The following is a 16385-nucleotide window of genomic DNA, read 5'->3' on the forward strand; positions in this document are numbered from 1 at the left end:
TTTTTTTAAAAAAAAAAGTGCACCTAGTATAAGTAAAGCTAAACAAGCTCCTGCTGATTACATTCCATTCTTCAGATCCCCTTTTTGAAGTAAGCACTCTTAATCAGTTTGTTACATGTCCTTTCAGACCTTTTCCAGTTTGTTACATGTAAATATCATTGTAGGAAATCTATAATGCTTGTAATGTAAACATCAGGAACTTTGATCGTTTCACTCAATCATATTTTTTAGAGATCTGTCTTAGGTTTGTCTGTAAAGATTTTTCTCATTCTTTTTAACTACTATATAATATTGCTATTGTATAACTATTTTACAGTTATTTAAGTATTCCCCAATTCATAGCTATTTAGGTAGTTTCTGATTTTTTACTATTCTAAACACTGATACAGTGTATTCATCTTTTCATAGTTTATGGAAAAAGTAAAATTAAGCAGAATGGGATTGCTGGGGAGGGAAGGCCATAACTATTTATAAATAGAGTAGTCTGGGTATAGGACACATTGAGAAGGTGATACTAGAATAAGGACTTGAAAGAAGTAAGAAGGTTGAACATACATGTGCTGAGGAAAGACTGTTCTAGGCAGAAAGAACAGAGTTCAAGGGCCCTAAATTGGGATTATGCCTAGTGTGTTCAAGGAATGGTAAGGAGGCCAGCATGGTTGAAGTTCAGTGAGCCAGAGGATGAGATTAAAGAGGTGATGGGTGGCTAGTTTATATATAGGACCTTGTAGGTGATTATAAGGCCTTTGGCATTTACTCAGAATACAGTAGGATGCCACTGTAGGATTGTAGTCAGAAGAGCAACACTGTCTTTCTGGGAACTATGTTAAGAATGAATTTATAGAGTAGGGCAGTGGTAGCAGTTAACAATTAATAGTAGTCAAGCAGGAGAAAAGCTTGGACTAACTGTAGCTTGGACTAAGGTGCAAGTAGTGGAGGGTGGTGGAGAAGTGCTTGGGTCCTGGCTCTGTTTTGAAGGAGCACTCAGCAGGGTAGGGAATAAAGTATGAGAGAAAGACAGGAATCAAGAATAAGGATTATTCCACAGGTTTTGATCTAAGCAAAGGCGGAGTTACATAGGTGAAGTTGTATTTTTGTCTTAAGAAATATAAAATTCTGATAATGATCAAATTTATCAATATTTTCCTTTGTCTTTGTTTTGGAATTTTGTTTAAGAAAACGCTGTAGTTCTGTATTTTCTTCTCATATTTTTTGTAGTTTCGTTTTGCTTTTATATTTAGTTGCGTTTTTTTTAATACCTGTTTGTAGTTTACTTTTGTGAATGGTCTAAGATTGAGATCTGAACTTCCTTACCCCACCCCACCCCCAAAGCATACCCAGATAGCCAGTAGTGTTTTGTTTCTTAAATTCCACATATGAGTGAGATCATAACAGTATTTGTCTTTTTCTAACTGATGTACTTCACTTGGCATAATAGCCTCTAGTTCCATCCATGTCATTGCAAATGTCAAGATTTCATTCTTTTTGATGGCTGAGTAATATTCTAGTGTGTGTGTGTGTGTGTGTGTGTGTGTGTACACACACATGCCACGTCGTCTTTATCCATTCATCTGTTGATGGACATCTCAGATTCTTCCACAGTTTGGCTATTGTGGAGATTGCTGCTATGAACATTGGGGTGCACGTGCCCCTTCGGATCACTACATTTGTATCTTTGGGGTAAATACCCAATAGTGCAATTGCTGGGTCATAGGGTAGCTCTATTTTTAGCTTTTTGAAGAATCTCCATTCTGTTTTCCAGAGTGGCTACATCAGCTTGCATTCCCATCAACAGTGTAAGAGGCTTCCCCATTCTTTCTCCACATGAAACTTGCACATTTCTAATTGGATTGATTCTTGGGTATTCGTGGTTTATTTTTTCTTTTATTTTTTTGAATTGGTTATTGCTGTTATAGAGGAAAGCTGTTGATTTTTTATATTGATCTTGTATTTGGCCATCTTGCTGAAATGTCTTATTTGTTCTAATAATTTGTTGATTTTCTAGAATTTCTTTTCTCATATAGATTTGTTATTCCTTTATCTTATTGCATTGACTTGCACCTTCACAATATATAGAAGATTAAAGACAAGAGTAGGAATCACTTATATTAAAAACCGCAGATACCAGTTTTTTTCTATTGTGTTTTTTTAAAATCTTACTGAATTTCTCTTGTACATGAGATGCAAAAGTACTCTTGTATACTTCTAGTGGAAATTTAAATGACTGCAGCTCTTTATATATGCTCCTATGATTTTTTAATTTGTATATAAAATTTTAAGAGTGTTTCCATATCCTTTGAACAAGTAATCTCACTTCTAGGCCTCCATCTCTTGGAAGTAATAAGAACAAATATTTTTGTTCAAGTTGCTCATTATTTATATTGCTATGGGTTACTTGTGTGTTTCAAAATAACCTTAATGTCTAATACTAGGGTAATGGTTTTGTAAGTTCTGATATATGTGTATGATGGAATATTATATAATCATTATACTATTTTAAAAGAATTTGTAATAACTTGGAGGCACTTACATTATTAAATAAGTAAAAAAGAACAATACAACAGAATTTTTATGTAGTAGGGTTGCATCATTATCAAAATGCAGAATAGATTAGAAGCAGATACATCAAAATGGTAATAGTAATCTGTGAATAATGAATATATGGATGATTTTATTTTCTTAATATTTTTCTGTGGTGAGTATGCATTGTTAAAATCAGAAGAAAAAACTTAAAAGTGTATATATCTGTAATACAAAACTGTATTTACCCTCTTCAAAATAATGTGCAAAGGAAGAAATCTTAGCCCATTTCATTAAATGTCAAGATTGGTTATAATTATTTTTTTAAAGTATACTCATACTCTTCAAAAAAAGGTTTTGCTGAATGTGGGTAACACCTGTCATACGGTAAAACATATATGTGAGAGAAAAGAAACAGTAGTTTCAGTGGCAGTTGTGACTTATACTTTGGGATGTACTCCTGAATGATCTGAATTCTGTATCAATGAAGCAGGAGATGATTGTGGTAAATGTACACTTACTCTGTTTCTTACTGACTTGCCACCCATGTTACAGGTCTTTTGCAAGCTTGGTATCATCTAGTAGCCTTGTGACCTGATGTTGGCCTACTTTAATAAGAAAGCTTGCTGTGTTTATATGGATTTTAGATTGCCATCCACTTTATTTAAGAAACTGAGTACTCCCAGTGTGCCAGGAACTTTGCTAGCCAAAGGACAGAAAACCACACAGAGGCCCTATGTCCTGAGCAGCTTTTGTGAGGAATAATTTGTGATTAATACTGTGATGGAATGAGAGGGTATCTGATAAGAGAAACCAGGAATACTGAGATTCTAATTCAATCCCTAAGGTCTCTTAGGGATCTAAATATACTGAAACTCAAGTCAGAGTAATACATTACTGGCTTAGGTGTAGGCCCCCGTCTCAAAATTCAGAGAACTAGGTTAGTCTATATGGAACAAGCTGTTTTTCTTTACTCGTTAAATCTCCTTTTTCCTTTCTTCCTCTAAGTTTAAAGTCAAGTCTTTTAGTACCATTTTGAGACAAAAGACCACTCCAGCTGTTGCTAAAGGAAAATGTGCAAGAAACAGTTTCTCCTAAATACCCATTCTAGATGTTCTTGAGTATCTAGCGATCTAATATCACGTCACCTACCAAGCATCTGGCCCCCATTACCCTTGGCCCAGTTTTTGTATTTGAAAATTGGGAGCAGAACAAAAAAGGAAAGAAATAGGAAAGATGGCTTGGTTGTTCCAGGCAGCCTTGAAATGTTTTTTACCTCTGACAGCATGTAAGGAAAAGAAAAGAAGGGTCATTCTATATTCCATCATGATGCATAGTTACAGGACCAAGAAATCTTGAGTTATTTGTAAGATTATGTTATAAAACAATTTAAGTGATAACACAGAGGTTAGAGACTAGAATTTTAAAAGAGCATTAATAACTTTTTCCTTCAGACATTTTAATAACTATAAATGTGTAGTTTCTATAATTACTTGTCTTTCCCATTTTCACCAGCAATATCATTAGCACAGCTTCTTATATTTTTGGGCATCTTTATTATTAACTTTTCCTTGACAAATTGAACACAAAGTCATTGCAACAAACCAACTATTTTTCCTACATAAGAGCTTTTTCCTGTGCTTATTTTTTTTATTATAGTCCTAACTTTCCAGATTGAATTATAAGTAAAGTAGTGGTCTCATTGATGCAAATTTCATTGTCTGGTTTATAAGTCATCCTATACCCAACTTACCCTATAAATGACACTTGAGAAATTTTTGTACTCATAATTTCAACTCGACACAGTGACAGCATCCACTACCACATGGGCCAATCATCTCTTCTTAAGTCTTAACATACTCAGGCAATCCATTTTTAGGAATGGAAAAAAGGGAGGTGTATTTAGCTCCTCAGAGACAAGAGTATATGATCTTTTGGAAAGACAAAACAAGCATTTACAGTATGCGTTCACTATATAGTTTGTCTGTTGATATAATAAAATTATGCACAAGATATCTATGGGAAAAGAAAGAAGAGTTTTCTGACCTAGATTCAGAAAGACACCTTTCAGGAAGACTCCCCAAAGGGAATGACACATGAACTGAGTTCTGTAAGATGAATTGGCTTTTGTCAGACCAACAGAGATGGAGATTTGGAATGGGAAAATATGTTGGATACTGGCTACATTAGTCAAAGGCCCAGAGACAATCAAGCATGGAACATTAGAGGAAGTAGGAGTTCAATGTAGCTGGTGTTGAGAGTGGGGATGGAGGAGGATTACTGAGATGAAGCTATAATAAAGTAAGCAAAAGCTAGATTATGAAGAGCTTTTTACATCCTGTGCCAAGAAATGTTGACTTTACTGTGAATGCTTTGAAGACTCATTGACTTTTGGAGAACCAGATTTGTATCTGCATTATGAGATTGGAAAGGGCAGAATTGGCATAATGGTGAAAAGGACCTGTGCTAATGTATAGGCAATAAGGATGGAGAAAATGGACAAACTTGAGATACTTTGAAGAGATATACTCAACAAAGACTACTGATCAATATAAGTAATACATGCAGTGGAAAGAGAATAGCTTTTGGAGTTAGCTAGACCTGGATTCAAATCCCAGTTCTGTCACTTAGCTATTTTGTGACCTTGGGTGTTTTATGTACCTCTCAGAACTTTAGTTTCCTTTTTTTTTTTTTTAAGTTTTTATTTGAGAGAGTGAGCGAGAGAGAGCGCAAACAGGGGAATGGGCAGAGGGAGAGGGAGAAGCAGGCTCCCTACTGAGCAGGGAGCCCAACGTTGGGATTGATCCCAGGACTCCAGGATCACAACCTGAGCCGAAGGCAGACGCCCAACTGACCGAACCACCCAGGCTCCCCCAGAACTTTAGTTTTCTTAACTTAAAATAGGGACGGCAGTACTCAGTCCATAGGGATGTGAGGAATAGGTAAAATAACAGATGTAAGACATCCAGTAGCTAAGTATAAAATGATAGCTGCTATTGTAGGGGTAGAAGGAGATGGAGGAGAGTTAAGAATGGCTTCAAGTTTTCAGTTTGGGCAATGAGAAGGAACTAGTTTAGGAGAGTGGGATAACTGGTCTCATTCCTAGACGAATTGATAATTCTGTCATGATTTTAGTAGAGTAATGGGTTGGACATACAATTTTAGTAGTTTGAGGAAAGGGAAATGTGGACTAAAGGCAACCAGTGTGGATAAATCTTTTAAAATATGACACAGGGGCGCCTGGCAGGCTCAGTCAGTGGGGCATGTGACTCTTGTTCTCGAGGTTGTGAGTTTGAGTTCCATCTTGGGTGTAGAGATGACTTAAAAATAAAATCTTTCAAAAAACTAAAAATGTGATACAAGCTTAGATTTAAATGCTGATAATGGCTAATAGCGAGTAAGGGGTTTCTCAGAATGTAAGGAATTACAGCTCATTCAGTCAAGTTTTAGGAAGAACAGAATGGTTGATTGTGTCACATGCAGCAGTGAGAAAATACAGATTGGATTTGGCCATAAGGAGGAAGTCTGAGAGCCAGGAGTTAGGTCTTTGTGGTGGAGTCCTTTGAATGCTAGACTTTGTCTGATGGGGAATGATTGAAAGTTAGTGAGCAGGGAAGTGATATGATCAGAACAGCATTTAAAAATTTTCTGGCAACAGTTTGAAGGATGAGATAGGAGGTGTGGGTCCCATGTAGGCTGTTAGAGGCATGAAATAATAAGGACCTGGACCAGGGTGATGGTTCTGGCAACAGAAAGGTAAGGTGAATGCAGGAGCATTATGCTTTTATGTACATTTTAACCTGGCTATCATATGGATGTAATTAATGGGTAAAGGAGAACTTTAGCCTAAAAGATGATGTTTTAATGTTTCGATTGTAGTTAATAGGGAAAGTAGTATTTAGCATTTACCAAAACAGAATCATTAATAGGAGTAAGTTTTGAAGATGAATTAATTTTTAAACATTCCTTTATTAAGCTTATGTTATTGAGTGGCTTCTGGGTGTTGAGTAGTGTTCCACATGCTGGAGACAGCAGTGAACATGACAGGCAAGATCCCTGTTCTCATGGAACTTAACATTCAGAAGTGAGGCAAAGACAAAAAAGTTAAAAAGGACAAGATAATTTAATCCAAGTAAGACAAAAACTTGGTGATGATACAGAAATGGACTAAAGGGTACCATTTTAGATGATGTGATCAGGAGTGGTATTTCTAAAGAGGAGAGTTTTGAACTTAGAATATTACTAAGGAATCAACTGTGCAAAGATTTGGGTGCCAAGGCATTCCTACCCAGACTGGAGAGGATGTGCAGAGGCCCTAAGAAAGGAATGAGCTTGATTTGTTTGAGGGCTAGGGGAAAAGGCCAATGTGTCAGGAGCAGAGTGAACAGGGGAGAGACTGATAATACGTGATGAGGTTTGAGGGTGTAGGGTTAAACTGGAGCAGGAGGGCCTGGAAGCCTTGATAAAGAATTTGGTGATTTAGGAGCACCTGGGTGGCTCAGTGGGTTAAGCGGCTGCCTTCGGCTCAGGTTATGATCCCAGGGTCCTGGGATCAAGCCCCACGTCGGGCTCCCTGCTCAGCTGAGAGCCTGCTTCTCCCTCTCCCTCAGCCTGCCACTTTGCCTATTTGTGCTCTCTCTCTAGTTGTGCTCTCTATCTCTCTGCCAAATAAATAAAACCTTAAAAAAAATTTTTTTTAAATAGAATTTGGTGATTTATACTTGACTGGTAGCAGTGGAAATGAAAGAAAAGTAATACTGAGCTATGTTGAACTGTCTAGGTGAAGAAGTCAAGAGAGTTGTCAGGCTTAAATATATAAATTCAAATATGATTGGCTTGGTATTATTCATTGGAATAACTTGCCAAGTTGTTTAGGCATTGAACAAATAAATGTTCATAGTGTGAAGGGTTGAGGAGTCTATCAAGGAAATGGTCAAGGGATCTGAGAATGATGAGCCATTGATTGGGGATTCGTAGCACTTCTTTCACATAATGAAGGACATCTTAAATACCTTTGCAGCCTGAAAGGAATGACCTAGTATTGTATGAACAACAGCTGGAAAAATTAAGTATTCAGAAGATACATAGGGGTATAAGAGTTACACTCTACATGGTGTATTGTTTCACAGTTTACAGAGTCTTTACCCTTTAGGAAATCACCTTGATCTTCATAAAGAACTCTCTGAAGTAGGAGACAGGAATTTTAGGGAGGTCATCATTATTAAGAGGTGAGGAAACTTGAGGATACTCAAGTGCATGGTCATCGAATGGCACATGAATTCACATCTGACTTTACTTGCATTGCTTTACCTATCACAGTATGTTAATTCAAAGATGATCAGAAATTTAAATTTTAGTAGAAAAACTAAAATATGTATCCTTATTAAAACAGTGCAAAAGACATTTTTTATTTGTATTATAGTTATTGGTGCTATTCCAAAGGTTTCAGAGTGTTTTCAATACAGAGGTGAATGAGATTGACTTTGGCTGAGACAATCAGAAGTTTAGTTCTGTTTAGAAAATGGGTATACTCTTTGCTCACTCGTTAATTTTTATTCTTTTCTTGGTTGCTCTCCATGTTTAAAGTACTACATTTGCAGCTTTAAAATAAGCCCTTTTATTTTACACCCAGTACTCACATGTTTATTTCTGCTACCATATTTTATTCTTGTGTTGCCACCTAACTCAGTGGAGACTCAGCAATAATAGCTAACAAATGAACAATTCTGTACCAGGCACTGTGGTAAGGGGTTTATAAAAATTAACTTGCTTAATTCTTACATCAACTCTCAGAGGTGAGAGCATTACTTTATAAATTGGTGTTTTCTGCTGTTCTATACCTGATGTAGAGAACCATGTTGAAAGAAAGGATCATTATAGCATACTCACTTGCACTTCAGGATCAATTTAAACCATAGATAAAGTAGATGGGGTCTTTTGGTCATATTATGTATTATTTATCATAGTTTTCTTTAAGTGAAGATGCCAAGTTGGTATTCGTACTAACCTGAAAAGTAAAGTAAGTCTAAGCTACCTAACATGAGTGAATGAAGTAGTAATACCCTAAATGTCTGTTTTATGATTATAGTGATAGTATGTAATAATCATGGATGGTTTTACATTTTAAAAAACTACTTAACTCACTGTGCATTATAAAAGATTCCTCAAAAAGATGTTTGCTTAATTTTAAAGTATGGAGGAATGAGAAATATCTATAAAACTTAATCATTTTAGTTACTTTTCATTCCTATATATTCTTGGAGTGAATGAGGTATGTTGCTTACTGTGGAAATGGATACAACATCTTTCATCTGAGGATCTCAGAGTGCTTTTCAAATAATATCTCATGAATCCTCACAGCACTTTGGTGAGGTAGGTAGGTGGCAAGTATTACTATCTTCATTTTACAGATGGAGAAACTGAAGCCACCAGAGGGTTAAATGATTTATGTATAGTCCCACCAACCCGATATAGAGGCAGCCTGAGCTACTTAAATGAGAATATTATATTTTAGGAGGATTTGCATAGTAAAAATCATTAACCCCTTTGCTATTATATTTTACACAGATTAACTGTTAGAACAAATATGTTAGCTTTAAAATGTCCACATGGAATTTTTTTTAATCCTTTCTTTAGAAATAGAAAACATTATAATACTCTTTCCCCCTCCCCCCCCCCCAATTTTTAGGTCAGCAGCAAGGACAAGATGGAGTAAAGGTCCAACAAGCCACGATAGCTCCTGTAACTGTAGCAGTTGGAGGAATTGCTAACGCAACGATAGGTGCTGTTAGTCCTGACCAACTCACACAAGTGCATTTGCAGCAAGGCCAGCAAGCTTCTGATCAAGAGGTGCAGCCTGGCAAGAGGCTTCGAAGAGTTGCCTGTTCCTGTCCTAATTGTAGGGAAGGAGAAGGAAGGTAAATGCTCTGTTACCAACTTTATCTCTCTGGAAGGCATAAAATAGTTAAAACCAAGCCATTGGCTGGGTACTTTGATCACTAGAATGTCACTAGCTTTGTAGCGCAAAATTGAGATACAGTGTTGTTTTGACAGGGATTAAATTGAACTAGTCTAGGAATGGAGTTTTAGTGGTCTTCTACCACGTACCTTATACTTTTTTTTAATGGTTTTCTTGTTTCATTTATTATGTAAAAATTTTAATTTTATTGATATAAAATTCACATACCATACAATTCCCTCAGTCTACATTTCATTGGTTTTTAGTATGTTCACATAGCTGTGCATTTATCATCACAATTTTAGAACATTTTCATCACCTCGAAAAGAAACTCCTATATTCTTAGCCATCACCCCCTCACCCCCAATCCTCCCAGCTCTAGGCAACCATTAAACAAATTGCTTTCATTATGCATTTGCCATTCTGGACATGCATATAAATGGAATCATATGTGATTTTTTTCATGACTGGTTTCCTTTACGTAGCATAGTATTTTTGAGGTTTATCCATATTATAGCATGTATTAGGTATTGGTACTTCATTCTTTTAAATGAACAAATAGCATTCCATTGTATAGATACACAGTATTTTACTTATCCATTTATCAGTTGATGGACACTTGGAATTTTCCCATCTGTTGGCTTTAAACTTCTTTATACAAATTTTGGTGTGGACATAGGTTTTCCATTTCTCTTGGGTGTATACCTAAGAATGGAATTAATGGTCCGTATAGTAACTCTAGGTCTAACCATTTGAGGAACTGCCAGACTATTTTCCAAAGTAGCTGTACTGTTTTGCATTCCCACCAGCAGTGTATGAGGGTTCCAGTGGTTGCCAACGCTTGTTATAATTTGGCTTTTTGATTACAGCTTTCCTGGTGTGTATGTGAAGTGGTATCTCAGTATGGTTTTAATTTGCATTTTCCTGATGACTTCATTAGTCAAGTATGTTTTCGTGTGCTTATTGGCCATTTGTATATCTTCTTTGGAGAAATGTCTGTTAAGATCTTTTGCTCATTTTATCTTTAAAAAAAAAAGAGGGATGCCTGGATGGTTCAGTTGGTTGAGCATCCAACTCTTGTTTCAGCTCAGGTCATGATCTCAGGGTCCTGGGATTGAGCCCCGTGTGGAGCTCCACGCTCAGTGGGGAGTCTGCCTGAGGATTTCGCTTCCTCTCCCCCTCCCCCTGCTTGGGTGCTCTCTCTTTCTCACTAGAATGAATGAATCTTAAAAAAAAAAGATTTTTTTGCCCATTTTAAATTAGATTTTTTTAATTAAATTGTAATAGCTCCTTATATATTCTAGATACAAGTCCCTTATCAGTTACATGATTTGCTAATATTTTCTCCCATTCAGAGAGTTGTCTTTTTACTTTCTTGATAGTGACAGAGACACTTGTAATTCCATGTGAATTTTAGAATCAGCTTGTCACTTTCTACCAAGAAGGCAGATGGGATTCTGATGGGGGGGTGGTATGGAATCTCCAGATCCGTTTGAGGAATATTGCCAACTCAACACTATTGTCTTCTGATCCTTTTACATATGTGTTTTTCTATTTATTTAGATCTCTGATTTCCTTTGACACTATTTTGTAGTTTTCAGATTATAAGTTTTATACTTGTTTTGTTAAATTTATTCCTATTTTATTATTTTTGAGGCTATTGTAAATGGAACCTTTTTCTTTATTGTTCATTGCAAGTGTATAGAAATACAGTTAATTTTTGTTTATTGATCTTGTATCCCATAACCTACTGAAATCTTTTTATCAGTTCTAATGGTTTTTAAGTGGATTCAGTAGGATTTTTCTATATGTAAGATCATGTCATCTGCAAATAGAGATAGTTTCACTTCATCCTCTCCACTCTGGATGATTTTTATTTCTTTTTCTTACCTAATTATTCTGTCCAGACCTATAGTATAACGTTGAATAGAAGTGGCAAACATCCTTGTTTTGTTCCTGATCCTAGGGGAAAAGGGTCCAGTCTTTCACCATTAAGTATGATATTAGCTCTGAGCTTTTCATATATGCCCTTGATGAAGAAAGCTCCCTTCCATTCCTACTTCATTGTGTTTTTGTCATGAAAGGTTGTTGGATTTTGTCAGATGCTTTTCTGCATCTGTTGAGATGATCACATAGTTTCTGTGTTTCATTCTGTCAGTATGGTGTGTTATATTAATTGATTGTCGGATGTTAAAGTACTTTTGCATTTGTGGAATAAATCCAACTTAGTCGTGGTACATAATTCTTTATGTATTGCTATATTCAGTTTGCTAGTATTTTCTTAAGGATTTTTGCATCTGTGTTCATGAGAGATAATTGGTCTGTAGTTTTCTTATAATGTCTTTGTCTGCTTTTGGTAAGGGTAATATGGGCCTCATAGAATGAGTTGGGAAGTGTTCCCTCCAGTTTTATTTTTTGAAAAAGTTTGTGAAGAACTGGTAATAATTCTTTAAATGTTTTGTGGAATTCACCAATGAAATTGTCTAGGTCCTGGGCTTCTCTTACGGGTATTTTTTTGACTACTAATTTAATCTCTTTACTGGTAAGGGTTTTTTCTGATTGATTGATTGATTATTCTTGAGTCAGTTTTGGTACTTTGTGTCTTTTGGGGAATTTATCCGTCTCATCTAAGTTATTTAAGTAATTGGCATACAATTATTCTTGGTATTCTTTTATAATTCTTTTTATTTCTGTAAGGTTGGTAATGAGTCTTCTTTCATTTCAGATTCTAGTAATGTGTGTCTTCTCTTTTTTTCTTGGTCAGTCTACCTAAATAAAGCCTTGTTCAATTTGGTGACCTTTTCAAAAATCAAGTCACATCAGCTTTTGGTTTCATTGATTTTTCTCTGTTGTTTCTGTATTCTCAATTTCATTAGTTCCTGCTCTATTCTTTATTTCCTTCCGCTTGCTTTATTTTAGATTTAATTTGCTTTTTCCATTGTCTTACGATGGAAGGTTATTGATTTAAGATCTTTTTTAATGTAGGCATTTACAGCTAAAAATTTCTCTCTAGGTATTGCCTTTACATGTATCCCATGAATTTTGATATGATGTATCTTCATTCTTCTCAGAGTATTTCCTGCTTTCCCTTTGGATTCTTTTATGACCCACTGGTTATTTAGGAGTGTATTTAATTTCTAGATATCTGTAAATTTTCCAGTTTCCTCCTATAACTGGTTTCTACTCTCATGACACTGTGGTCAGAAAACATACTGTGCCATTATTTCTGTCTTTTGTTGAGGTTTGTTTCATGGCCTGGTGTATGATTTATCTTGGAAGAACATTTTATGTGCACTTGAAAAGAATGTGTATTTTGCTACTGTTTGGTGGAGTGTTTTATGGATGTCTGTTAGGTCAAGTTTATCAAGTCTTCTGTCTCCTTGTTGCTTTTCTGCCTAATTGATTTACTTTAATCTCACTGTATCTTTTTGTCTTTGAATTGGATCTTAGTTTTGGTTTTTTTTTTTTTTTTTTGATTGATTTATTAGAGAGAATGAGGATGAGAGTGGGGGGAGGGGCAGAAGGAGAGAACCTTCAAGCAGACTCCCTGCTGAGTGTGGAGCTCGATGTGGGCTTGATCCAATGATCCATGAGATCATGACCTGAGCCAAAACCAAGAGTCAGATGGGCACTTAACTGACTGAGCCACTCAGGTGCTCCTGTTGGTTTTTTTTTTTTTAAATCCAGTCTGACAAAATGTGTTTTTTGATTGGATTGTATAATCCATTTACATTTGATGTTATTGATATGGTTGAATTTATGTCTTCCATTTTGCTTTTTGTTTTTTTTGTGTCTCATGTCTTTTTCTCTCTTCCTCCTTTACTGCCCTCTTTTGCGTTAGGTGAATATAATATAGCACTTTAATTTGTAAAGTAGCATTTTAATTTTAATGATTTTTTTCACTATATTATTTTGAGTTATTTCCATAGTAGTTGCTCTTGACCTTACCATATATGTCTTGTCATAATAATAGTAACTTAATTCCAGTGAATTATAGAAAAGTTATTTCTTTATAAGTCTATTCCCTTTTGCTTCTTTTTGTGATGTTATTATAGTGTAATATTATGTATATTATTATAATACATATTATGTCTGTAAGTGTTACAGATCCAACAATATATTGTTATAAATTACTACTTTATATAATGTTGTATCTTTAACAGAAGTTGAGAGGCCAGAGGGATATAGGATCACCAAGAATAATCTGGAGGTTGCCAAGGACTTGTTTTAAAGTGTTTTCATGCCTGACCAAGAACTCTGACATTGGGGGCGGGGGGGGGGCCAGAAGTTGAGAGAAGATGAGCAAGTATATATAACTTTTGCTATGTTAATTTTATCACTAGTTCTTTTTATTTGTTCCTGATATTTGAGTTCCTTTCTGGCATCATATTCTTAGCCCACTACAGCTTTGCTCCCATCTCCCAATGCTTTGTGCTGTTACTGCAAATGTATTAAATATATACATTTTTATGTTATGGGCTTGACAATACATTTTACACATATTGTTTTATAAAACTACTTTTTAAATCTGGTAAGACAAGAAATACACACTACACTGTCCTCTATAATTACACAATTACCCTTGCTGGTGCTATTTTGTTTCTTTGTGTACATTTGAATTACTTTCTGGGTTCAGTTAATGCAACCTGAAGAACTTCTTTAGTCTAGTTTCTTGCAAAGTAGGTCTGCTCAAAACAAATTCTGTGTTTATCTTTGAATATCTTTATTTCACGTTCATTTTTTAAAGGTAGTTTTGCTGGATAGAGTCTTCTTGTTTCAGTTTTTTTCTCATGAGTACTTTGCACGTTTTCACCCTGCCTTTTGACCTCCATTGTTCTGCTGAGAAGTCAGTTCTTTCTTTTACTGCAGTTCCTTTGTAAATGAGGAGTTATTTTTCCCTTGCTGCTTTCAAGATTTTGTCTTTGGGTTTCAGGATTTTTAGCATATAAAGTGTCTATTTGTGGATCTGTGCAGTTATACTACTTGGAGTTTGTTGAGCTTCCTGCATATGTAGATCCATGTTTTTCAGTAAGTTTAATAAAGTTTTCAGCCATTATTTCTTTGAGTATTTTTTCTGCTGCATTCTCTTCCCCCTCTCCTCTCCTCTCCTCTCCTCTCTGTTCCCCTCACTCATTACTTTGGTGTCCTGCATTTCTGAGGCACCCTGTTCATTTTCCTTTGTTCTTTTTCTTGTCTGTTTTTGGATTGCACAATCTCTATGGATCTGTGTTGAATTTTGCTATTTCTTTTGAGTCCCTCTAGTAAATTTTTCATTTCACTTGTACTTCTCATCTCCACAATTTCCCCCCCTTTTTTTAAATCATTTGTAACTCTTCATTGATATTCTCCATTTGATGTGATACTGTCATTATACTTCGCTTCAATCATGGTGTCCTGTAGTTATTTAAATATATTTATTAATGGCTGCTTTGAAGTCTTGTTAAATCTGTTTGCTCTCATAGTTTTACTTGCTTTTTTTTTAGTGTATGGGTCATACTCCCCTATTTTACTTTTGGCATGTCTCATACTTTTGGTTGGAAACTGGATGGTTTAATATATTGTAGCAACTTTGTACTGCCTCCCCTGCCTTTCCCCACCCCTGGCTTATTGTTATTGTTTGCTTGCTTATTTAGTGACTGGCTGGGTTATTTTGGTGAATGCCCCTACTGCCCCCCCTCCCCGCCCCATGAAGCATGTTGCTCCTCAGTGGATGCAGAATTGGGTATGCTTAGTGACCCTGGATGACAGTGGTTTGGGAGGGACTTTGACTGTCCTGTCCCTGACCACACCCAGCTATTAAACTCCACTGTCAGCTGATTGTTCTACTGTTTTCAACAGTGCCCTGTAACATATATTACTCTACAGACCGATCTATTCAGATTCTTCTTAAGGACTAGATCAACAGGTCTGTGTTTGAGATTTATTCCGACTCTGGAAGGCCACTCCCAGCTGCCTCTTTTTTCCCTTCTTTCTGGCAGCCTAGTCGGCCTATAGTTTTGCCTATTTCTCCAATGTATCTATTAGTCTCCTCCCATTTGTGTTTTGCAGCAGTCTCCGCTGTGAGCGCCCTTAGGCTCAAACTTTTTCACACTTTGTTTGCAAATGAATTCAATTCCTTTGGGAAGAGATTTGGAGTTCTGTTTTATGCTGTGTTCTCTCCCTGGCCAAGATCTCTTTGTCATGGCTCCTGAACTTGGGGTTGGGATAGTGGCACATTTCTCTCTGAGCAGCATCCCTGCTCTAGGAGCTGAGTGTTGGCAAGTGAGCAGCAGTAGCCTCGGGTTTTCTTGCCTTGCCTCTGCTGACTTGGCAGTTCTACTGTATACACTAAAAATGAGCTGAGTCAAGGATGATCTGTACTGCACTATGCTCATTGTGCCCTATCCAAGGCAGAGCCGAGGTCTCAGGAGTTGGGTTTGGATGGAGAACAGAGTTCCCTATCTGTCAGCCATACTTGCCTGGAACTTAGCCTTAGCAACAGATAACTGGGAGTAGTAGAATGAGAAGTTCTGATATCTTGCCCCTTCCTGGGGAGATAACCCTCCAACTGAGAAGTGAGAAAAGGGAACCCTGCTCTTGGCTGCACCATCTAGAGTGTTTCTATGTCGGAGGAGGTGACGGGACAGACCCTCAGAGAGGGTTGGGTTTTGGTTCAGTTACTACAGACCCTCACTATTCTTACTCTTATTTTCTTGAATATTTATTTATTTATGTGCTGTATGCTCATAGAACCATTTCCAGAGATTGTATATGGTATTTGTTTAGTTTTTTATTTTAAAAATTTTTTTAATTGTTTTTCCTTATTATGTTATGTTAATCACCATACATTACATCATTAGTTTTTGATGCAGTGTTCCATGATTCATTGTTTGTTTTGTTTGTTTTTTAATAATTTTCACTGGGGACT

At 36.3% G+C, this 16385-nt stretch overlaps 1 protein-coding gene across 1 annotated transcript in view; it reads left to right on the top strand.

Annotated features, from left to right (window-relative positions):
• Positions 1-16385, top strand: part of SP4 (Sp4 transcription factor) — an 86583-nt gene that overhangs the window by 35570 nt on the left and 34628 nt on the right. Inside the window, exon 4 of the mRNA XM_028119327.2 lies at positions 9209-9437. Coding sequence (XP_027975128.1) covers positions 9209-9437 — 229 coding nt within the window. The remainder of the gene's footprint in view (positions 1-9208; positions 9438-16385) is intronic.

This window comes from Eumetopias jubatus, unplaced genomic scaffold, assembly GCF_037043125.1.
Source record: "Eumetopias jubatus isolate StellerSeaLion01/CBP00866 unplaced genomic scaffold, mEumJub1_p1.0 scaffold_14, whole genome shotgun sequence".
Taxonomy (NCBI): Eukaryota; Metazoa; Chordata; class Mammalia; order Carnivora; family Otariidae; genus Eumetopias; species Eumetopias jubatus.